The 25,930-nt window shown below is 37.2% G+C and overlaps 1 protein-coding gene across 1 annotated transcript in view; it reads left to right on the top strand.

The window, feature by feature from the left end:
* mettl15 (methyltransferase 15, mitochondrial 12S rRNA N4-cytidine) overlaps positions 1-25,930 on the top strand; it is a 91,454-nt gene that overhangs the window by 45,614 nt on the left and 19,910 nt on the right. Inside the window, exons 3-4 of the mRNA XM_063061758.1 lie at positions 17,813-18,004; positions 24,694-24,872. Coding sequence (XP_062917828.1) covers positions 17,813-18,004; positions 24,694-24,872 — 371 coding nt within the window. The remainder of the gene's footprint in view (positions 1-17,812; positions 18,005-24,693; positions 24,873-25,930) is intronic.

Here is a 25,930-nt window from a genome sequence, read left to right as displayed (position 1 = left end):
TGTCCATTGAGCCAATATTCGCCATAAATTCTTGTGTCATATTTATTTCTGAATAATTTGTTAATAGGTCACTGGAAGGCTTAAAATTGATTGTTGCCTTTGCTCTGATGTTCATCCGGTGGAAGCAGAATTGATAATCAGATCATAAATTCCATACTAGTTGTTTGGATGCTGGGCAATCTCTTCTGAACAGTAGGTTAGATAAATTTGTGCTTTTTGGGATTCAGAAAATAAAACATTGTTTTTTGAGGGTTAGCAATGAGGGAGGAATGTGCTCACTGGAAATTAAATTTTGAAAGTATGGTGGAGAATGGAATCTTTCTTATGAAATATACTGCGCATTATGAAATATTGCATTTCAAGCACAATTATTAAAATTGTATTTTAACAACATATTCAAAAGTAATGCTGACTGTTCGTATTCACAGTTTTCATAGTTGCACCCTACTACTCGAATCAGTGTAGACATTATATTGACATTTTTATTGAATTGCTTGACAGTTGAACCCTGCTTCACATGGATGCACAAGCTACCGCTGGACCTGTCACGCTCTCAAAATGACAGTGAAAATAACACATCTCAAAATGTAACGATTTTGAATTAATCAAATGATAATAAGTAATAATTAAATATGAATTGAAATGAAACTTCTCACTTTGGTACTAATGAAGTAAATAAATTTCTTCCTGCCATTATGCAGTATTTTAATTTTTTTAATAAACAATATCTATCTACTTTAGAATTTATTAAATCAGAAAATTATTAGGAATTGGAACATAGTTCTGTGTTTCTGTGATATCACACCGGAGGAATATTGTATCATTTCTTAATGCATGCATTACTAAATGACAATAAAAGAGGACTGCGTGTCCTCATAATCTAATCTAATCTAATAGTTTAATCTTTATCTTAATCTGGCCTAAAAATTAGTTTCCATATTACCATACACAATTGTTATGAAAATTATTCTGCATTTTTTCTTTTTTTATTATTCTGATCTTCAATATATAGATTAGATCTCAAACTATTTCTTAAATCCACCTTGCTGGGAAAAAAACGCCCAAATGTCTGTGGAATTGTCTTCTATCAAGAGCCTTGGATTTCCTCTGTCAATTTAGGGACCACGTGAAGCTGTTGCTAGGGTATGCTTCCCTAAATGGTAAATGATATCAGTAATGTGCCAAGAATTAGTGTTCTTCATTTTAATGTCCTACTGTAATTGTTGGCAGAAAGTGAAAACAGTGGCAGATCAGCCTGATTTGCTTCCATGAATGTAATTCCCAAAGTGGTTACTGGATAGTGAGCCAGCCGTTGTAACTCTGACTAATTGTCGACTTTTCTTCCCTCTAGCTTGGAAGTGCTGGAGCCAATTACAATTCCTATTATAATCTTGACTGAGATTAACTTGTCTCAAAATAAGATCAAATGCAAGGCACATACAGACTTAAAGATTAAATACCACATCATATTGATGTTTTATTTATTAAGGCATTCATATCAGGATTATATTAAGTATCTAAACAAAATATACAATCTAAGCAAAGCCTAAATAATTTAAAAGGTGCAGTGTTTCTTTTATTTCTCATGCATTCCAGTCATCATTAGGTAACCTCTGGTACCAGAAGCTGTTTGTAATTTATTCACGGCTTTCTAAGTGAACTTCTGCTTAATCATTTAGATTAAAAAAAAATAAAATCTGATATACATTCATTTCGTCAAGATAGGGGCATTGTTTTGTGCTTTCTTTTTCTCCCACAGGTTACAGGTTGAATCACTGAGACTCCCAAACTACCAATCAGATTCCAGTAAATTATCATGTGATTAAGGTTAAATCTAATAATTGGCAAGCAAAACTAATAAGATTAATTGTAAATGGGTGTAGTTACAAGATGTGGCAATCGCAAAATGTTTTTTTTATTGGAGTGAGATTTATTCAGTTAAGTCTTTAAAACAGTGTTTTTCAGTTTAATTGAGTTTGATCAAGTTGTATTTTGTTTATATATTTGCAACTTATATAATTGAGAATTATGCTTCTGAAGGTGAAAATCAGGCACTGAAAGTAAGTAGCATGCTTGTATCTAATTATCATAGCAGTGAGGTAGGCTGACCTTTGATAAAGAACGTGGCAAGTACAGGAAGGTGGTGCTATATTGATTGCCATGCCACCTACTATTTAGGTGCTTTAAATTACCCTCAACAAGACAATAAGATATTGGAAATGTAACTGGTTAGATCAGCATGGTATTGGTTCAAAGTTTAAAGTAGATTTTATTTATTTATTTAGCGATACAGAGTGGAATAGGCCCTTTTGGCCTTTCAAGCTCTCCCCTTAGCAACCCCTGACTTAATCCTAACTTAATCACGGGGGCAATTTACAAAGACCAATCAACCTGCTACATGGTATGTCTTTGGACTGTGGGAGGGAAACCAGAACACCTGGAGGAAACCCACATGTTCACGGGGAGGACATACAAACTCCTTGTAGAGGACACTGGGATTGAACTCCAAACTGCGACGCCCTGAGCTGTAATAGCATCCTGCTAACTGCCACGCCACCATAGTACTCTATTATCAAGGTCCGTACAATATTCCATATGTCACCATATTCTACCTCGTGATTCATTTTCTTGTAGGCAATCACAGTAAAACAAAGAAATACTATAGAATCAGTGAAAGACTACACACAAGGACTGACAAATAACCAATGTGCAAAAGAAAGCAAATAGTGTAAATAAATAAATAATAGGTAATACTGAGAGCATCAGTTGTAGAGACCTTGAAGGTGAGTTCATACGTTCGGAACCAGTTCAGAGTTGAGGTGAGCAAAGTTGCTGGTTCAGGAGGCAGTATTTGAAAGATGACTTGAAAAACGTTAAATGATTTAACATTTGTTCAGATTGTTTGAATTATTCAATTGTTCCACTGGTGTGTGGAATTTAAAGTGTGTGCCTGGGTAATAGTCAGCTTTACCATGGGGCATGAATTCTGTCAGTGTGAGTTTGACTATGAAACTTTGTCAACATGAATCTGTCTAAGAGAGTTGTGAAGTGCAAGAGATGGTACGTGTGGCGTGATAACACCAAGTGTCAGTTGAGCAATAAATGGTTCAATCCATGAAGATGGTGGAGTTTTGGAGTCATGTGGATGATGTTCGAAGTGGAAATAAGGAAGGTGATTGGTCTAACTGGTATTTTTACATCTTTTTAGTCACAGATGAGGAACTAGAAGAATGGAAGATAGCTAATGTTTCTCCCTGATTCAAAGAGGGCAGTAAGGAAAAGCCAGAAAGCAACAGGTCAGTGAGGCTTACATTGATTGTAGGGATGTTAGTAGAAACATTTCTGAGGGACAGGGTTTGTGTTCATTTGCAAATGCAGAGACTGATTAGGAGGAGTCAACGTGGTTTAATGCAGGGGAAATCCTGTCTCACAAATGTAAATTTTTTGAGAAGGTGAATAAAAAAACTGATGAAAACATGCAATAGATATAATTTACATGTGCTTTGGCAAGGCTTTTGACTAAGTCCTCCGCAGTTGGCTTGTTAGGGTGAATAGGATAACCAGAATTTTTAAAAAAAGCCTGGTGATCGGAGACAGAGAATAATGGTTGAGGTATGGTTTTCTGACTAGAAGTGGGGTACTGCAGGGATCAGTTAAGCAGCAAATTCTTTAATCCATGAAGACCATTTAGTTTTAACACATGGTGGAGTTTTGGAGTAATGCAGATGATGTTTGAAATGGAAACAAGGAGGGTGATTGCTAAGGCTCCAATAGGATTTTTATTTTTATATCCTTTTAGGCACAGGTGAGGAGCCAGAAGAATGGAAGATCAATGCTGGGAGCTTTGTTGTTTGTCGTGTATATAAATGATTTGGATGAGAATGTAGGTGGATTGATTAGTAAGTTTGCTGATGACACTAAAATTGGTGGAGTGGTAGTAAGTGAAGAAGCCTGTGAAAGGGTACAGAGGGATAGAAATTAGTTGGAAAGTTGGGAGGAGCAGTGGCAGATGGAATTTTATTCAGACCAGTGTGATGTAATACATTTTGGGAGGTGAAATACATATTGGACATTTACAGTAAATACCAGGGACTAGAAAGTGTTTTTGTACAGAGGGATGCAAATTCATAGCTCCTTGAAAATGGCAACACAGATAGACTGAGAGGTGAAGAAGGCATTCTGCATGCCTGTCTGCTTTCTTGGCAGAGGCTTTTAACCCTCACTAATTTTTATAGATGCACCGTAGAGAGCATTTTCTAGGCTGCATTACAACCTGGTATGGAAGTTGTCCTGTCCAAGACCGAAAGAAGCTGCAGAAGATCGTGACCACGGCGCAGCACATCACACAAACCAATCTTCCGTCCGTGGACTCACTTTACACCGCATGCTGCCAGGATAATCAAGGATACGACCCACCCAGCCAGCACACTTTTCGTCCCTCTTTCCTCCGGAAGAAGGCTCAGGAGCTTGAAGACTCATACGGCCAGATTTGGGAACAGCTTCTTTCCAACTGTGATAAGACTGCTGAACGGATCCTGACCCGGGTCTGGGCCGTACCCTCCAAATATCCAGACCTGCCTCTCGGTTTTTTTGCACTACCTTACTTCCCATTTTTCTATTTTCTATTTATGATTTATAATTTAAATTTTTAATATTTTCTAATTTTAACTATTTTCAATATCTTTAATATTTAATATTTGTAATCCAGGGAGTGTGAAGCGCAGAATCAAATATCGCTGTGATGATTGTACGTTCTAGTACCAATTGTTTGGCGACAATTAAGTATAAAGTAAAGTAATATTAGAGCTGGGATGTCGTGTTACAGTTATGCAAAACACTGGTCAGGTTATACACAGTTGGAAGACAATGTAGTAACTTAGAAAGAGTGCAGAAGAGATCCAAGCAACACAAACAAAATACTGAAGGAATTCAGTAGGCCAGGCAGCACCTATGGGAAAGAGTATACAGTCAATGTTTCGGCCTGAGACCCTTCATCAGAACCTGATGAAGGGTCTCGGCCTGAAGCATCAACTGTATGACTATAAACTATGTCTCTATGACTATAAACTTATTTTAATTGTAATATATTTAGTCTTTTTGAAGCTAGTTCTTAATAGTCTCTAAAGAATGTCATCTATATGATTAGAAGTACTGAATCAAAAAAAAATAAAAAGAACACCAATATTGAAAAAAAATTCAGTATCTAAACATTAACCTCAGCCAGCCTTCAAACTACACGGAAGAGAGGGGAGGAGTAATCTGAAATTAAAGCAAATAAAGAAAGTTGAGAATAGGAAATTTTTTATGTGCATTCGCTTTGGCAAAGTGAAAATATGGTAATGAACTAAAATTGCTGGATACATAGTAACATGAGTAACTCTACCATTATTAATGAAATACCATCCAAGCAAGAAATCTTTCACGGGAATAGACACCAGAAGAAATTGAAGGGCTGGTAATGAAATGTCAGAGCTGCAATCATCAACAATCTTTTTTCTTCAAAGTTTATTGGTTTCCTTCAATTTGTTTTCATGGTTGACAATGTTTGGATAAGAAATTACAAAAATAGTTGTTGGGCTATGTTTTGCATATTAAGGATTAAAAAAATGCACTCATCTTTATTGAGTCTGATTTTGTCCCCACATGCATTGCTAAATTTGGAAATCAAGAATGTATTATGCTGTCTGGCTTATGCTATAGTTGTAAGAGTCAAGAGTCCTGCCATTCAAGTAGATGGAAGAACCTCACTTTGCAGTACTTTGCCATTATATACACTGGAAAACCTTCATACTTTTTCAAACACACGTGACTAAGTTTTTACTATGTGTTAAGTATTAATTACTGCTAAACAATCGCATCAGCTCAAAATAATTATGCATTCATTTTCAGGCTATATGGATTGGTAATGATTCTTTAGTTTGACAGATTAAGAGAGAAACAATTCATTGCCCTGCTCACAAAGACCTCAAATTCCTTATAGGAGGCACCATACTGTTTTGACTCTAATGCCCTGTAGGTTCCAAAGCAGATTTCTGTGGGCAGTTGCAATTAGCTGCCAGAGTCATTTGTTTCCTGCAGAACATAAAATCTGACCTCTGTCTGTCTCACTCACACAGGTGTTAGCAATTAGATTAACTACCTCACAGCTCTCAAGTAGACCGCAATCGGTCAGGACAGGCTGGAACACCAGCACCTCAATTATTCTCAGTGCTGATACCCTGCATAGCTGGGCCCTCAGTCCCCTACTCTACTCGCTGTACATTCAACACTGCATGGCCAGGTCCCAGGAACAAGTGTGCAGATGATACCCCTATAGGAGGCTGAATCACAAACCAATGAGTTGGAGTACAGGAGGAAATAGAGGGCATCATGGGATGATGTCGTGACAGCAAACTTTCCTGCAGTGTCAACAAAACAGAAGAGCTAATTAATGATTTCCAGAATGGAGGTGGGGTGCACATGCTCCTATTTATATCAATGGCACTGAGATCAAGAGGGTTGCGAGCTTCAAATTCCTAGCAGTGAACATTACCAATAGCTTTTCTTGTCCAACCACATAGATGCCACAATCAAGAAAGTGCAGCAGCACCTCTACCTCCTCAGGAGGTAGAGAAATTTGACATGTCCCCTTTGCCCCTCACCAATTTTTATTGATGCATCATAGAAAGAGTAGTAATGCAATCACTCAAGTAGAGTATGATGTTCTCCTAAGGGGCTGTCCATTGGGTCCACACATTTTGATGCAGGGTAGGCAAGAACAGGTGATGGCTGTAGTTAGTGTTGGGTCTTTTTGGTTGTTCGTTCTCTCCTTTCGCAGCTGCTGCTTGTTCTCTTTGGCACAACAGAGGTCACCCTCATGTAGCACAGTTTCCTCCAGGTATATCTTTTGAGTGCAATGTCTTCCCAGTATTTAGATGTAATAGTGAATTTCTTCAGGCTGATTGTGATGTTATCTTCGAAATGATTTTTTGCCCACCTGTGTCTTGCTGACCTTCCTTCAACTGGGAATAAAGGATCTGTTTGGGGAGATGCAAGTTAGGCATCCATATGGCATGACCTATCCTTTGGAATTGGTTTATCATGGTGGAGATGCTGTTCATTGTGGCCTCCTCTTAGACACTGGTGTCAGTGCTGTAGAGCTCCTTCTAGCTGCTCCTCAAAATCTTTCATGAGGACCTTTGGTGATATTGTTCCGGGGTTTTCAGATGCCTCGGGTAGGTGGCCTATGATCCAGCTGTATATAGTAATACAGGAAGGATGGCTGCTCTATGGACCAAAAGTTTTGTTTGGACCTATAGATTGCGGTCTTTAAAGACTCATTTCCTTAATCTTGCATAGGCTCCGCTAGCACTACTCATCATAGAAAACATCCTGTCATGATGTATTACAGCTTGGTATGGCAACTGTTCCACCAAGATCACAAAACTGCAGAGAGTTGTGAATACTGCTCAACCTATCGCGGAAATCAGCCTCCCCTCCATGGAATCTATCTACACTTCTTGCTGCCTTGGTAAAGCAACCAACAAGATCAAAGACCCCATCCCATTCCCTCTTCCCCTCCCATCGAGCAGAAGACACAGAAGCCTGAAGGTATGTACCACCAGGCACAAGGACAATTTCTATCTTACTACTTTAAGACTCTTTAAATGACCCCCTGCTACAAGAAGACGGACTGTTGACCTCATAATCTCCCTCATCATGTCCTTTTATCTTATTGTCTGCTTGCACCGCACTTTCTCTGTAACACTTACGGTCTGTTATTACTTTACCTTGCACTGTTGGAGTGAAATATCTCTCTGGATGGTATGTAAAACAGTACCTCAGTACATGTGACAATAGTAAACCAATTTATTTTCTTTTTGCTGTCTACAAAACACAAAGAGGAGGCTGTCCAATTTACATGCCATCTTGGACAATGTCTCCCATCCAATACATAATGTACTGTCTTGGGCACAGGAGTACATTCAGCCAGAGATTCATTCCACGGAGATGCAACACAGAGCATCATAGGAAGTCATTCCTGCCTGTGGCAGTCAAACTTTACAACTCCTCCCTTGGAGGGTCAGACACCCTGAGCCAATAGGCTGGTTCTGGACTTATTTCCTGGCATAATTCACATATTACTATTTAATTATTTATGGTTTTATTACTATTTATTTATGGTGCAACTGTAACAAAAACCAATTTCCCCCGGGATCAATAAAGTATGACTATGACTAAATAAGACGAAGAGTTAACATTAAATTAATTTTTTTGAGAATTTATTTATTCAGAGAACTGCCAGACTCCATGGCGACTCAGCATCAGTTCAGTGCATTTTAAGTGTGCAAATCTAAAGGTGCATGTCTAAAGGTGATCAGCACCTAGCAGAAATATCAATTTTCTTTGCAGAAAAAAGGTCTTAGTGAAGATTTTGTTGGGATTGCCACATGTTTTATGATTGGAAGCTTTCAGTGTTGTGAGGATGCATTTGGGGATTGTTCTGTTTGATATTTGGAATCAACAATATTTTTGAAGAATAGGTGTGCATTATGATTGCTAACCACAATTTTAGTGAATTAGGAGCTTGCTGTTACACCATTCCCTTCACCTTACCTGGAGAATACATGGAGCGGAAAATAGGACTAATATGTGTGCATAGAATAATAGAAGTATTGAAGGAAATAATGAGATAACCTGATGTAGACATGAAAGAAAAACATCCAGGTAATAAGTGTTTGTAGCCATGACAAACTTGAGTAAACCTATATTCCTTTGTGTCCAATACAATTTGGAAAAATCTTGTAATAAGTTATTTCGTATTTCTATGCATAAGTAAAAGATTTTAAGAACTTCATACGTGTGAAAACTAGGGTGAATGCAGAGGACTTGGACAAGATTAGCAACACTTCAAACATGCATGGAAGCATCTTGGAAATGAAATAAATGGGATATTTTATACCAATAGTGTTTATAACTCATTGTTTCTAATAATAATCTCGTCAAGAAAATCTCTCTTTACTAAGTGAGTCGTAATGAAATGACAATTTTATTTTACATTTTATGCGTTAATACTTTAATTTCCCAATTTAAAATAATTTGGTTTGTTATGTTCATTAGATTATTATATCTTACATATAGCTATAATAAAAGGTGAAAATTCAGTTATAATTATGATACAGCAGTAATTTAAAAGTTTAGATTTTGGTGCAGTCATTATTTATTTTCAGTTACATTTGCTGACTTTTAAATAAGCATTTTGTGATGAATTGTTTTCCGCTGAAAGTGTATTAGTAACTTGTTGAACATTTCCTTAAACAGTTCACAGATGTGTATGTATGTGGCATACCAAACATTTGAACAGAAAACCCTTTATGAATTGTTTTGATTTTCTCACCAGATGATATGCAATTTCTTCCAGAGTCACATAGTGATATAATGCAAAAAAATAGTCAGTGTATTTCTGATTTCTAAAATTATGTACAAAATATTTAGCATATTCAGTGCTGTGTAAAAACTTAGGCACATATATATGCACAGTACTGTATATTGGTTAAAAGAGGAAGGTGGTTGGGATACAGAAATAAGATATTATTAGCTCAGAAATATTATGCATTATTTGGTAAGTGAAAAGACATAATATACAGTGCTGTATAAAAGTCGTAGGCACCCTCTGTTTTTACTTATGTTTTCTTACGAGCCAACTGTAGCTAGGTAGATGGCCTTCTCTGAGGCTTTGGACAATGCTATCCTGAAATGACCACTAGGAGGTGTTTTAGTATTTTCTGCAAATGCAAGAGATTCTGTGTCATAAACTATTCTATAGCATTAGACATTTCTATAAACAAAACTGAATACTTTATGAAGTGTAACTAAATGTTTACGTCAGCACCATTGCTATGCCATCAGAGACCATTAGCAGTTTCTTTTGGTAATTCGTTTTCTGGAGAACTCTTTTAAAAAATTAATGATTGATGTGACCCATTGGGTTACGTGGTTATATAAAAGTGATTGCATATTTTTTGTATAATTCAGTGAGGTGGAAGATCCTGGACTCAAGTAAGCTTTTAGTACATGAGTTATGCATTATGGCCTAATCTCATATGAATGTAAGAGGCATTTAATCTTGCAGCACAAAAAAAAACTTGTGCAATATGAATACATAATTTTACAGGGAAAAGTTGTAAATTTACTGCTGCAGATATTGAGCTTGGACTACTTGTTCTCTGCAAGCTATTCATTAAAAGATGGACAAGTATGGATTTTTGAAAGTTATTGTTTTTAGAAGTAGAAACTAGATTTATAATGGAGTCATAGTCAAAGAATTGTACAGCATAGAAATAGGCTGTTCAGCCCACTATGTCCTTGGTTATCTTTTTGCTCAGCTACACCAGACACAGTTGTCTGCATAAGAACCATATTTTTCAATACTTTGCTTATTTAAATATCTAAGAGTCTCTTAAATGTAGTGACTGTATGTGATTCAATCACTTACTGTGACCACTGTTCATGTGAATAAAAATGTTCCCTTTAAAATACCTTCCTCTCATCTTAAACATATGCCCTTTGGTTTTTGATACCCTGACTATGGGAGTAAGATTTTATCTATATGTCCTGTCTATGCTTCTCATATTCTTACATAGTCTATCTGTTCAAACCTCATCCTTCTTTCCTCCAAGGAAAACAAGTTCAATTCTTCCCTCTAACTAAAGTCCTCTTAATCCAGGCAAAACCCTGCTGAATCTTGTCTGCATTCTTTCCAAATCATTCACATCCTTCCTATCGTGTGGCAACTCTTAGTATAAGGCAACCAGTGTTTTGTAAAGTAAACATTTAGTCCCAGCTCATAATATTCTATGCTCTGACCCGTGAAGACAAGCTGTGAAGACCTTCTTTGCTACCCCATCAACCCGTACTGCCACTTAGAATGAACTATGGACTTGGAGACTTAGTTTTCCTTTCTCGTCATCGTTTCTTAGATCCCTGCTATTGATATATGTCCTACCCCTATTTACAAACGTTTGTAGTTTCCAAAAATGCATCACTCAACATTTACCAGGTTCAAGTTCCATCTGCTAAAGCTACACACAATTTTCTATCTGATTAAGAGCCTTAGACAGCTGTCTTTACTATTCATAGAAACTTTAGATATTTTATATTAAGTTGTATTAGTTCATAGCAAAATGAATGTCAAAGGTGAAAGCATTTTATGCATAGACAGCAGCTTAAGAAGTAGCTAGGTTTGGACTTAAAAACTATGGGACTATATTTTGTCATTTTTATATATATAATGTATCTTGTCATTTCACCAGTTGCACTTTTTTAAAAGATTGTATCCCAGGTTGTGAAATGAAACTTCTCTAGATAGAATAAGGTTTGTGACTCAGGCTTATTGGTATACATTTTACTGAACCTACATAACAGAACCATAATTCGGTTCTTTCTGTCAATTTTTAAATAAGGTACAATCACTTGAAATTTTAGTTAGCCATAAAAATATATCTTTTCAAGATATGATCAAATATTACAATTGGTAAAATATGCACTTATTTAAATTAATAATAAGTATTGAACGCATCAGTGATTAAAACAAAATAACATTATAGCATTTTGTTACATTTAAATTTCTTGATGCATAATCCAGGCAACTCTAATTAGGAATTATGTAAAACAGGAATGTGTTTTTTCAGATCTTTAATATTCATGCTCTAAGAACACGATATCTCAAAGTAAGCCACTTTGTGTAGTATAATTCATTGCCATTTGGAGGCCCTGGTCCCACCCCCTCCAGCTGCAATCTGAGAATCAAGTACTTAAGTAGGAGGCAAGATTTAAAAACCCATTCTTGAGAAAACTTCCAGTATTGCAAATTGGCTGTTTAATGAGTTTCAGTGGATGTGATCCAGTTGAATATAAGATTGATTGAAAACCAACACATTGAGGATTTGGGTGAACTGCATCTAGGCATTTGATCAAGGTAGAAGCCAAGCTGATCTGTAAAGGAGATAGCTGTAAGTATGTAGAAAAAGGTACCAATTAAAAATGCAAAATAATCAAATTTGCTGTGCATATATAGAGCTATTTTATCTCCTAAAAGATTGGAACTGTTTTGCATATTGCTAATAATACAAAAATCAGTGTAAGATAAAATGCAGCTATTTAATAATTTTAATTTGATACTACTGTAAAAATTGTACTCATTAGTTTTAAAGAGTGGAAAACATTATATTGCTAAACTTTAAGATAGTGGTTTTGTAATTCATTTTGTTCCTCAAGGCCAAGTTGAATCTTTTTGTAAATTTGCCATCTCAACACAGAAGATTGTAACCACAGTGTAGGTGTGAATTTGAAATAATTTGCGCTTTTTTTAAAACTTGTAATGTGGTCCTCCTCTTTGAAATATTTGTCTTTATAGGCTTGTCACATTACGTGCCTTGGGATAGCATGTGTAATAAGTAAAATGGCAAGTTCAAGTTAAATGTTACCACTTACTTCAGCAAAAGCCATAAAGCATGTCATTCTAAATGATTATCTTTACTTTAGTTGTCTGTCTTAAACTTTGTAGTAAAAGTGAGCAGGTTACATGGTGGTAAACTACTCAGCTAAGGATGAAGAATTTTAAGGCTGAAAATATATGTTTGCAAAATTTGTTTGACTTTAGATTTATGAAGTTTGCTTGAACTATTTTTACAAAGTTTCAATTGGTTTATTTACTGATTGATTATCATTTTGGAATGAAGTATAGCTCAAAATAGTTTACTTAGTTTATATTCATACTCATTCTTTCAATGAAGAATACAATGATAATAAATAAATGCAAATTATTTTTATATTAGTTATGATTTTCAAAAATTGATACTGAATTGAGCTTTGCAGAAAATTATATTCAGCATTTGAAGCCAATCTTGTTTTATAGGAACATTGAAAGCTATGGCTTTGATATTAATCTTTGTTTATTGGAGCTGAAGTTGTGCTCTTGTATTTATTGGTCACCTTCCTGGTGTTCAAGACATTAAGGTCAATAGAACCTAAAATACAGTGGAGACCACTGTAATGCTCATTTAGCACATGATCAGCGAAGACTTCCTCCACTGCAGATTCTTTAACTTTTAGTTTAAAGATTTCTTTCAGCAAATATAAGCATGTTGCCTTGAAAATATTCCATACTTAAGTTAATTGTTAGTGTGTTAAGTACATTAAAATATAAGAGCAATGGATAATTCTACGATAAGAAGCTAAAGGTCAAAATAAATAAAATCTGAACCTTCTGAACATGTCTTTATTGTTATTTTTCCTTATTACTGATTTCTTATGTAGTTTAGAAATATGACTACTAGCCAATAGAATTGAGAAGAAAAATAATGATTTGCAACGTTTTATAAAATAGCATTCAGTTTGTGAGGAAATGCTTTATCATTCCGAAGCATCCAATCTTGTCAATTTGTTCCAAATCATACTTGGAGGGACACTTCTAAACCCCCTTTTTACAGTCTGTGCCCAGATTTAGCGCCTCATGTATATCAAAAGGTCGAACTTTACTCTTGACTTTAGCATTCTTTTGCTCAAACAACAGGCTATTTTAATACTCCCAGTTTAATCAAGTTTTTAGCCATATATCACCAACACTACTTTTGGCTCTTTGATCAACTTTGGCTGGAGATATCTGTATTAATTATTAGACTTTTGTTTAATTTAAAAGTGCTGTGTAATTGCAAATTGATATGATTAAAGGTAACTTTTCAGGTGTATAATCATTTGCCAATGTGACATTCTCCACTCATGGGTATGATCATATAAATTTTGTTTTAAAGTGAATATTTAAAAATGCAGGTGTAATGTCCATGGTGCAGGATGCCACTTAGGTTGATTAGAATAAGAAGAATTTTAATTTTCCTTAAGATAACAGGGTAAAGTTTAAAAACAAGAGAAATGAGGAATTTTAGTTTTCTTTGGGAATGAATTAATTAAAGCATATAAGCTGTCTATTTTTGTACGTTACAAATGACTTGATACTCTTCAAATTAATGGAATTTTATGTATTTATTTAACTGATAAAACTGTAAAGAATATTGGTAGATGATGTTGTAACAATGGTGAAAAATTACTGCAAGTAATGGAGATTAAACTAGGTGATATTTTTATCTTGGTAATCCACAACAGTTACTTTGCAGCTTTCCTCCTTTCCCTCATTAGTGTAATTTATAATGTTGATCCTCAACAATAAAATCCTGTCTATGGAGGTTTAATTAACATTGGAAAAATGTGTCAAAATTCATCAATAAATTTGGAATTTTTCAAAAACAATATGTCTATGAGAATAGAATATATTAGATGTTATTGCAAACGTTTGATGTATGCTAAAACTGTGACCAAAACAGTTAAATCCTAAATGGAAAACTTGATAAATTGTAGTCAAAGATGAACTGCTCTTTACACATTCACAAAAAGCTTTATTTTGCCTGGAAGAAATTTCAACAAGACTTTTAAATGTTTAGTTGCCATTTTCCCATGATGTCCTTTGTTTTTCTATCTTTTTGTCATCTAATTCTTTCGTTCTCTTATTTGTTCAGGTGACAGTTGCCAGCGATTTTAATTTTGCAATTTTGGTAATCTCTCATTTAGGTGCTTCTTTACTCTTTTGATCTGTGATGAAGTTTCTTTACTCTTTTAGCGTGTGTTGAAGTGTTTTGAGAGGTTGATCATGGTCAGAATCAATTCCTGCTTAAGCAAGAACCAGGACCTGCTGAAATTAGCCTGTTGCCACAGATGGTCTACAGCGGATACAATTGCACTGGCTTTCCATTCAGCTTTGGGTGACTTGGACAATGGCAATACCTATGTCAGTCTGATGTTTATTGATTGCAGTTCAGTGTTCAACACAATCATACCCTCAGTTCTAATCAACAAGCTTCAAAACCTGGGCCTCTGTACTTCCATCTGCACTGGATCTTTAACTTCCTCATTGGGAGACCACAGTCTGTATGAACTGGACACAACATCTCCTCACTGACAGCCAACACTGGTGCACCTCAAGGATGCGTACTTAACTCACTCCTCTACTCTCTCTCTACACCCACAATTGTGGGTTAGTCACAGGGTAAATGACATCTATAAATTTGCTAACAACAAAGCTATAGTAGGCAGGTTTTCAGATGGTGATGAGGAGGCGTGCAGGAGTTAGATAGATCAGCTGGTTGAGCGCTGTCACAACAACAACCTTGCACTCAACGTCAGTAAGAATTGATCGTGGACTTCAGGAAGAGGAAGTTGAGGGAACATTCCAGTTCTCATCGAGAGATCAAAAGTGGAAAGGGTGAACAGTTTCAAGTTACTGGATATTAACATCTCTGAAGGTTTATCTTGGGCCGAACATATTAATGCAATTCCAAAGAAACCAAGGCATGACAGCAGCTATATTTCATTTGGAATTTGAGGACACTTGCAAATTTTTGCAGATGTACCATGGAGAGCATTCTAACTGGTTGCATCACTGTTCGGTATAGAGGGGCCACTGCACAGGATCGGAAAAAGCTACGGAAAGTTGTTAACTCATCTAGCTTCATCGTGGGTACAATCCTCCCTAATGCTGAGGACACCTTCATAAGGCGATGCCTCAAAAAGGCGGCAACCATCATTAAAGATTTCCATCACTCAAGATGTGACCTCTTCTCATTGCTACCATCAAGGAGGAGGCACAGGAGCCTAAAGACACACACACAACGTTTCAGATTTCAGGTATTCTGTTTAAGATGGTGCCAGCATACCATGCTCCCTTGGTTGACATCTTCCAGATAGCGAATGAAAATATATTTTTTACTTCTTTTACATCAGCTTATCACCTTAAATGTGTTTCTGGGACTGTTAGCATCTGTAATTTACAGTTTGGAGATTGATTGATTCAGTGCTTTCCTGTCTCTGAGGAGATTCCGAGAACTCAGCTCGTACTCGGATGGCCTCGATGCAAACAAACTTTGTGATGGGCACGAGCCAATTTTTTGACTCCACTTTGACGTTTAATGCATCCATTAATCACTGATCAAAGCGTTGAGGAAGATTGAGACATTGAGGTGAATGCAAAAGGCGAGTGAGAGTTGGAACGCCAGTTGCCTGCCTTTTGTTTGCTGCTGGAGAAGGTGTCTGTGAACGGCCTATCGATGTGTTGGCTTGCTGTGGCAGGTGGGTAGGCCTCTCTGCCTCCTGTGGTGCCTCTCTCTTTTGGTGAATGTCGGTGATTTGGTAGGATGGTATTGTGGTTCTGCGTTTATGATTTGGAATATTGTGTTATGGACTGTGGACTTTTTCAGACATATGGATTTTATATTCAATGTTTTTTAATCGCATGTTCCTTTGCAGTTTTGTTGTGCGAGGGAAAGGGTTGTTTATTGGGGATCGATGTTCCTGTTCCATTTTGTGTGAGGGAAGGGGGGTTTTGAGGGAGTTGATGATCGGGATACCATTCTTTTTTTGTACGGGGTGGGCTTGAAGTTTCTCTCTGAACAATTTACATTTTCTTTATTTGTTTCGTGGCTATCTGGAGAATATAAATTTCAGAGTTGTATAGGGATACATGCTCTGTTGATAAGTGAACTGTTGAACCTTTGAGGAACAGCTCTTCTCTGCCATCATATTTCTGAATTGACAGTGAATCCATGTACACTACCTCATTATTTTATTCTTTTTGCACCTCTTATTTAATCTTTTTATATACATTTCTTACTGTCATTTTATAGTTTTTTATTATTATGTATTACAATGTACTGCTGCTACAAAACAACAAATTTCACAACATATACCAGTGACACTAAACCCAATTCTAATTCTGAATTACAGGATTTTCATGTGTGGACTGATTATGATGCATTAAACTTTAAGAGCACCAGTTTTTATTTACATATTGTTTTCTGTTTTGTAGTACTGTTCACTCTTGCATTCCTGGAGAAAAGTGGCAGCCTTTTTGCAGACAACAGTATCCCACAATATGTGGACATTTGTGGCTAAGGTTTGGGAACTCAAACCGAATTGCCTGCTCTTTGACTATTCCACTGAGTCTTTTGTTCCATTTGAAAGAGTAAATGTGATTGTAGTTTAATCTAATAGATGCTCCCTGCATCTGTGCACCTTAAGTATTGGCTCTTGGTTATCAGCAAAAGTGATTTGTTCAAATGTCTGGTGTGTGACTCGAACATTCTCATGACTCTTGAGACATGACATCTACTGTAGTTGTTACGCTAGTCAGACAGTTGCTGATTCATTGAGGTTGATGAAAATCAGGGTTAAGGTATACACTCATCTACACAGAATTATGGCTTTCAGAAATATAGAACTGAGCCTGTAGTCATTTTGTGGCAATTTTGTCCAGCATGAGAAATGTATCAAGATGAAATTGAAGGAGGACTTGGGACCTACAGGTTGTGTAGTCAAGCAGTGTAAATAAATTGGGAATACATCCAAACCCAGTCCTTGAAGATTTTGTGAACATATCAAGAGCTATATTGATAGGTTTGGAAAATGGTGTTTTGGGTAGCAAGGTCCATCAAGATCTTGTTGAATGACAGACCAAGTGTTTTTGATCATAAGCTTCTTTAAATTTATTCTCTCTTGTAAATATTTTTATTTAGGAGTCAAGGATGTGAAAAGAGCTTATGATGTTGGCTTACTCTGAAAATTTTCATATGGGAGCAATTTATATTAAGCAAACAGAAATGACACATCTGACTTTCTCAGTCACATGGCTTGTGGATATGAGGAAGATTGTGAAACTTAAGAAAGATGTAGATTTTTTCCTTAGGACATCCAAAGAATATCATTGTCTTTTTTACTTCTTTTCTTTCAGTGGACACCTTCAGCCTCTTTTTGGAAGATTCAGCCAACTGGAGGCTTTATTAGAAGCATCTGGAGTAGAGGAAGATACCTTTGATGGAATTGTTATTGATGCAGGCTGCTCTTCTATGCAGTTAGACATGCCATATCGTGGTTTTGCTTTAAGCAAGGATGGGCCTCTAGACATGAGAATGGATGGGAACAGGTTGGTACAGGAACTACAGTGTTCTTCAATTGTCTTTACTTTCAATATACAGAATTGGCAACAAATAAACTCAATTAATTTCTCTTCTGTGGATATAGTTTAGAAGAAAAATAGCTCCATGTTATAAAAAGAATCTGCACCATGCTGGAGTGTCAGCATTAAGGGCTTAAAACTAGCTATTGTCTAGCCTTGTGCAATATGAGGTATGCTGCTTATTCAATGCTTCAGCAGCAAAGAAAATGTTGAAGAAGTATTTCTAGGAAAGGAATTTTGTTTACAATATATACTAGCAAACGGAAGGCCTACTCTCGTCAAATGATGAGGATTGTTGACTTGCATTTGAAACTTGGTTTCTTAGATTTAGACCTAATGCTTCAGGCCATAAGACGGGAGCAGAATTAGGCTATTTGGCCCATTTAGTCTGCTTCACAATTTCCATGACTGATCCATTTTCCCTTTAGCCCCAATCTCCTTTCTTCTTCCTGTATCCTTTTGTGCCCTGACTAATCAAGAATTTATCAGCCTATGCCTTAAATATTCCCAGTAACCTGGCCTCTACAGCTGCCTTTGACAACAAGTTCCACAGATTCACCACTCGCTGGCTAAAGAAATTTCTCCTCATCTCCATTCTAAATGACTGTTTCTCTATCCTGAGGATGTGTCCTCTGGTCTTGGACTCCCACACCATAGGAAGCGTTCTCTCCACATCCACTCTATCGAGGCCTTTCAACATTCGATAGGTGTCAATGAGGTTCCACCTCATTCTTCCAAATTCCAGAGAGTACAGTCCTAGAACCTTCAAACACTCCTCATATTATAAGCCTTTCAATCCTGAAATAATTTTTGTGAACTTCCTTTGTACCCCCTCCAATGCCAGCACATCCTTTCTTAGAAAGGGGGACCAAAACTGATCACAGTACTCCAAGTGAGGCCTCACCAGTGCCTTGCAAAGACTCAAAATTACATCCTTGATTTTATATTCTAGTGCTCTTGCAATGAATGCTAACTTGCCTTCATCACAACCAACTGAACCTGCAAATTAACCTTTACGGGATTCGACATTCGGACTCCCAAGTCCCTTTGCACTTCAGATTTTTGAATTTTCTCTCCATTTATAAAATAGTCTATGCTTTTAATTCTTCTGCCAAAGTGCATGACCATACACTTCCCAACACCGTATTCCATCTGCCGATTTTTTTTTACCCTATTTCCTAAACTGTCAAATTCTTTTCCAGCCCCTCTGCTGCTTCAACACTACTGGCCCCTCCACTTGTCTTCATACTGTCAGTACACTTGACCACAAAGCCATCAATTCCGTCATCGAGATGATTGACATATAACATCTAAAGAAGCGGTCCCAACACAGACCCTTGTGTAACACTAGCAGCATTTGCTTATATTAATAAACTTCCATGCACTCAGAGGAGATTTTAGTAGCTACCCCCTGTAGTTAATAAAGTGGCAGCTGAGTGTATGTGTGTGGTCTTCTGCTGCTGTAGCCCATCTGCTTTAAGGTCTGACATGTTCTTCTATGCACCACTGTTGGGACGAGTAGTTATTTAAATTACTGTTGCCTTCGTGTCAGCTTGAACCAGTTTGGCAATTTTCAAGGTTCAAAGTTCATTTATTACCAAGGTATTTATACTACATACAACCTTGAGATTTGTCTCCTTACAGGCAGCCACAAAACAAAGAAACCCAATAGAATCCACTGGGGAAAAAAAAGAGACCGTTGAACACCCAATGTGCCAAAAAAAAATCATGTAAACGATAAAAGTAAGCAAATAACATTCGGAGCTGAAGTTCACCAAAGTGAAACACAGACACAAAGCCAGTCATCACTGCAACCAATTCAGGAGCCCATTAGTTGCAGGCCACAGCAGCAATTCATTGCAGAGACGAGTAAACCTCATAGAGCAGCGAGTTGAACTGGCCCAGTCCTCTTCACCCCCCCCCCCAACACCTTGACCTTTTCAATACGGCCTGGTGCTTAAATCATCCCAATCTCGGGTTGTTCCTCACTTTCAGACCTGGGCCCTGCCACTTTGATTAACTTAAGGGCCAGGGCTCCACCACCTAGATTTGACCTGTACCCAACTTTTCTAATTTGGCCCACAGCTTAAATTGCTCAAACCTTGGGTGTTTCCTTGCGCTCATGCCCAGTCCTGGACCCCATCACCTTGACTGTGCATTGCCTCCACTTGCCTCGTCTCAGTTCTGCTGCATCAAATTGCCTCCAAGTCCGCTCCAGCAATCGCCAGACATTAGCTCATTCCCTGCTCTCTGCCTGGGCCAAGGCACTTTGATTTGGGCCGTACGTGCCACGCCGCAATTGACCTGCACCGCAAAAAAGCCAGGTCATATAGGCAGTTCAACACTTCAACTCTGAAAGGGAAGTTAGAAGCTATTGACTGTAGTGATCGTATCTGAGAAAAGTTGTGCATGTTACAGTAATATTTTGTTTTGTTTGCTATCTGCAAATCGTCACTGTGCTTCACCAGCGTCATCTTAAACTGGAAGCTGTCACTGAAAAGCCATTTTTTGCCACAGAACTGCTGCTCAGTGGATGTTTTTTTGTTTAGCGCACTATTCTACGCAAACTCCAGAGACTGTTGTGCGTGGAACCCAGGAGATCAGCAGTTTTTGAGATACTCAAAGCACCCTGTCTAGCACCAACAACCTTTCCACAGTCATAATCACTTAGATTACATTTCTGGAACCTTCAATGTGCTTCACTGTTGGCTGCAGACGCGCATCCAGGTAGTGATCTCCAGCTCTTCTACGGACAAACTGCCTCCTGTTTGAGCCAATAATGTCAAATTTTGCTTGTCCTTCCAGAGAACTTGCTGCCTTTGTTCAGCACCCCAGTTCTTCTGTTTTTTGTACATAGGCAAGTCTCTTAGCTTTGTTTCCATTTCAGAAGAATAGCTTTTTAGCAACAACTCTTTCATGAAGACCACTTCTGACAAGATTTCTCTGGGTTTTAGGGGTGTACTTGGGTTCCAGTTGTTTCTGTGAGTTCAGGGCTGATAGCAATGCTGGACATCTTCTGATTTAGAAGGGATGTCATTTTGATATATCTCTTGTCTGCTGCACTCAGTTTCTGTGGCCAACCACGGCATTTCTGATCCTCAGCCTCACCTGTTCTCCGTGCTTCTTCAGAAGAGCTTGGACAACACATTTTGAAACTCCTGTCTGTCACAAAGTTTCTGCTTGGGAGAGACCTTGCTGATGGAGGATGACCACTTTGAGCTTTGTTGCTGTGCTCACTCTTGCCATGCTATAAGAATTGATGATTTGAAGGTTGAACTGTCACCTTTTAGTTTGGTTGCCCTTCACCCAGGTTGATTCCTTCTACACTCATTTTGTTTCAGTTAATCAGTTTAGTTCATTCAACTCATTATGTCTTTGATCACTGGTATCCTGTTATCTTTGTTTAATCTTGCACTGGGCTACATACCTTCAAAGTAATGAAGTTTTTATTTGAAAAGTGGTCTATTACTTAAGAAGGCCTCTGGCATATTAACTTCACAGATCAAGGCTTAGAATATAAAAATTAGGACGTTATGTTGCAACTTTACAAAACCTTAGTTAGACCGTGCTCAGAGTTTTCTGCTATCTGGTCCCTGTACTGTAGAAAGAATGTGGTTGTACTATAAAGAGTCCAAAAGAAATGCCTGGGTTGGGGGACTATAGTGATGGGGAGATATTGGGTTTGTTTTCCCAAGAGTAAATGAGGCTAAAGAGTGACCTGATAGGAGTATATAAAATAAGAGACGTAGATTCAGCAGAGCCAGAATGTATTTTTTCCTAAGGTACGACTATCAAAAACAAAAGGGTTTAAGAAAGGACTATTAAAGGGAATTTTAAGGTAAAGTTTATTTTGCATAGAAAGTGGCTGGTATTTAGAATTTGCTGCTTAGATTTTGATAGTATCACGATTTTGAGGTACAATTAGACAAAGATTTATATAAGCAAGTCATGAAAATACATGAATCTAATGGGCGCAAATGGGATTAGTGTAGACATGCAGGAAGGTCAGCATGGGTGTGGTGGTCCAAAGGATCTGTTCTCTACAACTCAGTGCAAGGAGAATGAACCTCTGAGTCAAAACTTATTTTAAAAAATAAACCGGCAATATGGTTCCTGAGGCATTGTATCATGTTTGATCCTTGAATTGATATGATTCCATCCTCATTCCGTATTACCATTGAAATTTTGGACTAGCAATCTAGTTACATGCAACACAATAGGAGATATGTGTCCAATTTGGTGGCTGGTGTGTTTACATTTAGTTAATTAAATAATCTTGAATTCTTCAATTCCTTTTTTTTTGGAAAACATAAGTGTAGTGGTAATCATGAAATGACCAGATTGTTGTAAAATTTCAAGTAGATAACTGTGCTACAATAAGGAAATGTGGTGCCCTTATCTGGTCAGTTCTTTTTGTGATGCACCTGGGCACACAGCAATTTGATTGACTCTTAGCTTCTCAGATGACAAAGCAAGCCACACAAAACCACTGTGTTAAAGCTAAAGGATGGACAACAGTAGCTGACCTTGATATCTTTTGTTTGACTGTTTTGCGAGCAATTTACAGTGCTATTCCAAGATCTAATTTGCCATAATTATAGACATGTCTGTTTAACTGAGAAGAGAGATTCCATATTTGCTTTGGTTAGTATGGAAATTCTGGCAATAATAAAGGACATCTTCGCTACTTTTCAGCTTGATTGCTTAAAAGTGGAAAAAATACACAGCTCGTCTGATTCTGCCAGGATGCAGTCCATTTTTTTTTTGCAAAGGACAGTGTCTGAATGGTTACTTGGTCACTATTTAGAACAGAACAGTCTTTGTTTGAGCACATGTACAATAAGAAAAAAAGTCCTGATCTCTCAGTTTACCTTTCAACATGACCCTTTCACATTATCTGACTGTCTACACTGCACTTTACTGTGACACTGTCTGTCTGTCTAGGTACCATATCCGATGCGGACGTTGGTGACCATGGTTTTCCATATAGATCTATCCCTCGTTCTTTGGATGACTTCCATTTCCTCGATGTGTAGCCACCTGGCTATGCTTTTGATGTACATAAGCAGAGGTCTTCCTCTAGGTTTGCTCCCCTGAATCTTTCCAGAGAGTATGACTTTTTCTAGTTCATCTTTCCTCATGATGTGTCCTAGGAATCTGAATTGTCTTTCTCTTGTTATTGGTATGAGCGATCTAACTGCTTGGGCTCTTCTGAGAACTACTTCATTTGATTTGTATCACTGTTAATAATTTGTTTTTAAAATGATACTGTACTTTATTCTTTCTCCTTTTGTACTACTTCACTGTACTTTTATGTGGAAGGGTCTGTTTGGATGGCATGCAAACGAAGCTTTTCACTGTATCAGTGCACGTGACCAATTTCCAATTAAATGTTTCATTTTGACTTGCTTGTGGAGTGTGTGATATTGAACTGTTTCTGAATTGTATGTTTGCAGGTAGAGACATCATTACTTGGCCTCATGACACATTGCAATAGAGGAACTTGGACTGCTTTCCTTGAGTTAGCTTGAACTAGCAGGCAAGCAGGGTGACATTGGGCACAGTGACACCTTGCTGGTTAGGTGTATTGCAGCTACTTCACACCTGAAATTGATATCCAACACCATTCACATAATCCCCTTTTAAATTTGTATCACTTTTAATAATTTGTTTTTGAAATGATTATTATATACAATTATATAATAACACAATGTTATAATTTCAGTCTTATGCATAACATTTAAATATGTACAAAATACAGTAATGGCATAAATAATGCGACATTTGATTTAAATACAACAAATAGTGAACTAGTAACTATCTTTTGGGAAATATACTGTGCATTAAATGCAGATTAAATTTGATAGCTCGTACTGGTATATCATAGATTTCTTTTCCTCTCTGTCTACTCCGATCGGCTGATGAAAACTAATAGAAATTGAATCAAGCTTCCATTTCTCTAGAAGTTCAATAGCTGAAGAATTTTGGCCCTTGTTGATGTCATGTAATTTTTATTGAACTAATTTTCTAAATTTGGTAGAATACATGCTGCTTATTTAAATATTAGAATCTTGAACTATGTAACTATCATTAATAAATTTTGTGTTGTAGCAAAATCAAGATTAAAATGAGAATGAATTTATGTGATTAAATTGCTCTCTGTTGAAGTAGTTACATTTTATTTCGAACTGCTCCACCTACGTTTTTTTAAAGCTTCATTCTACATTTATGTGCAAGTAATAAAGGGAACTGTGCACTGGGTCAACTCAGCCATATGAAATGTTTCACTTGGGGTCTGATATTCACTTCAAAGAACAATATATCTTTTTATTAATGAGCTATGCACCAAGATTTATACAATTCATTAGATGTAATATAGAATTTTGTCATGAGACAAATTTAGAATTCCAATTATTGTTTGGAAACTTTTAATAAATTTAACAAAAATAGGTTTAATTATTTTCAGATCAGAAGAATGAAAGAATAAGCTGCAAAATGCCTTGTTTCATGTCTCCTTTTACCATCTGTTACTAAAATGAACCTCAAACACACTTGTATGCCGTGAGCATTTCAGCTCTGTTTCTCTGTTCTGTGAAGCTTCACCCCTGTCAATGAAGATGACGTCAAAGAAATTAATTGGCTCCTCTTGTGCGTAGGTACCCCGACTTGCCCACCGCAGCTGACGTCGTGAATGCCTTAGATCAACAGTCACTTGCGTCCATCTTAAGGATCTATGGAGAGGAAAGGCATGCAAAGAAAATAGCTGCAGCAATCGTACAGGCACGCAGAATCTATCCCATCACTCGTACTCAGCAGCTCGCCAGTATAGTTGCAGGTATCCTCATTAATTCCAGCCTGTATCTGGAAGAAAAATACTAATCTTAATGTCCCAGTGGGATCTATTTGTACTGTACACCATGCAGGTAGCCATCCTGTGTATTATGCTTCTGATGTCAGAGTTTTATTTTGGAAATGGAAACAGAGGTCAACAAATTAGATTGACATTCTGAAGTTAACATGCAGTTGCTACGGGATCAGTATTTAAGATGTTCTTAATAGGCTGACGATTTCTTGCAATGTTGACGGGCTGCTTCTTGTAAAATGGATATGAATGCTGTTAAATAAAAACATACAAATTTATCTTTTTAGGAAAAAATCATTAGAATTTATCAAGTAAAATAACATTTCACCGTGAATTGCTTGTAGCTTAAAAGTTCTACATTCAAAGTAAATTAATATCAAAATATGTGCAGGTTACTATATACTACCTTGAAATTCTTTTGCAGGCATGTATAGTAAAAACAAATACAATAGAATTTTACAAGAAACTATAGATAAACAGGCAAAGACTGACAAAAGCTAATGTGCAAAAGACAAACTCTGCAAGTAAAAATAATACTGAGAACTTGAGTCCTTAAAAGTGAGTCTGAGGTCATTGAAGCTGTTTAAGAGTAGTCAGAATAGTGGTGAAGGAAGTTATCCATGTTGAGTTAGGAGCCTGGTGGTTGTAGGGTAATAACTGTTCCTTAATCTGGTGGTGTGGGTTCTAAAGCATCTGTACCTCCTGCCTGATTATAGTGGAGAGAAAGGGTCATGGCCTTGTATGGTGGGGTCTTTTGATGGTGGATGCTGCTTTCTTGTGGCAGCACGCCATGTAAATGTACTCATATGTGGGGAGGGCTTTGTCTATGATGCACTGAAGTACTTTCACCACTTTTCCGTACCAGATCATAACACAATCAGTTAGGAGACTCTCCACTGTGCATCTATAGAAGGTTGTCAGAGTTATTGGTGACGTGCCGAATCTACACAAACTCCCAAGAAGACTGTTGTGCCTTCTTTGTGATGACATTTCTGTACTGGTCCCAGGGCAGGCCTGTGATATGTTGACAC

The sequence above is a fragment of the Mobula hypostoma genome, chromosome 11 (genome assembly GCF_963921235.1).
Source record: "Mobula hypostoma chromosome 11, sMobHyp1.1, whole genome shotgun sequence".
Lineage (NCBI taxonomy): Eukaryota > Metazoa > Chordata > Chondrichthyes > Myliobatiformes > Myliobatidae > Mobula > Mobula hypostoma.
This window is presented reverse-complemented; position numbering and strand designations above follow the sequence as displayed.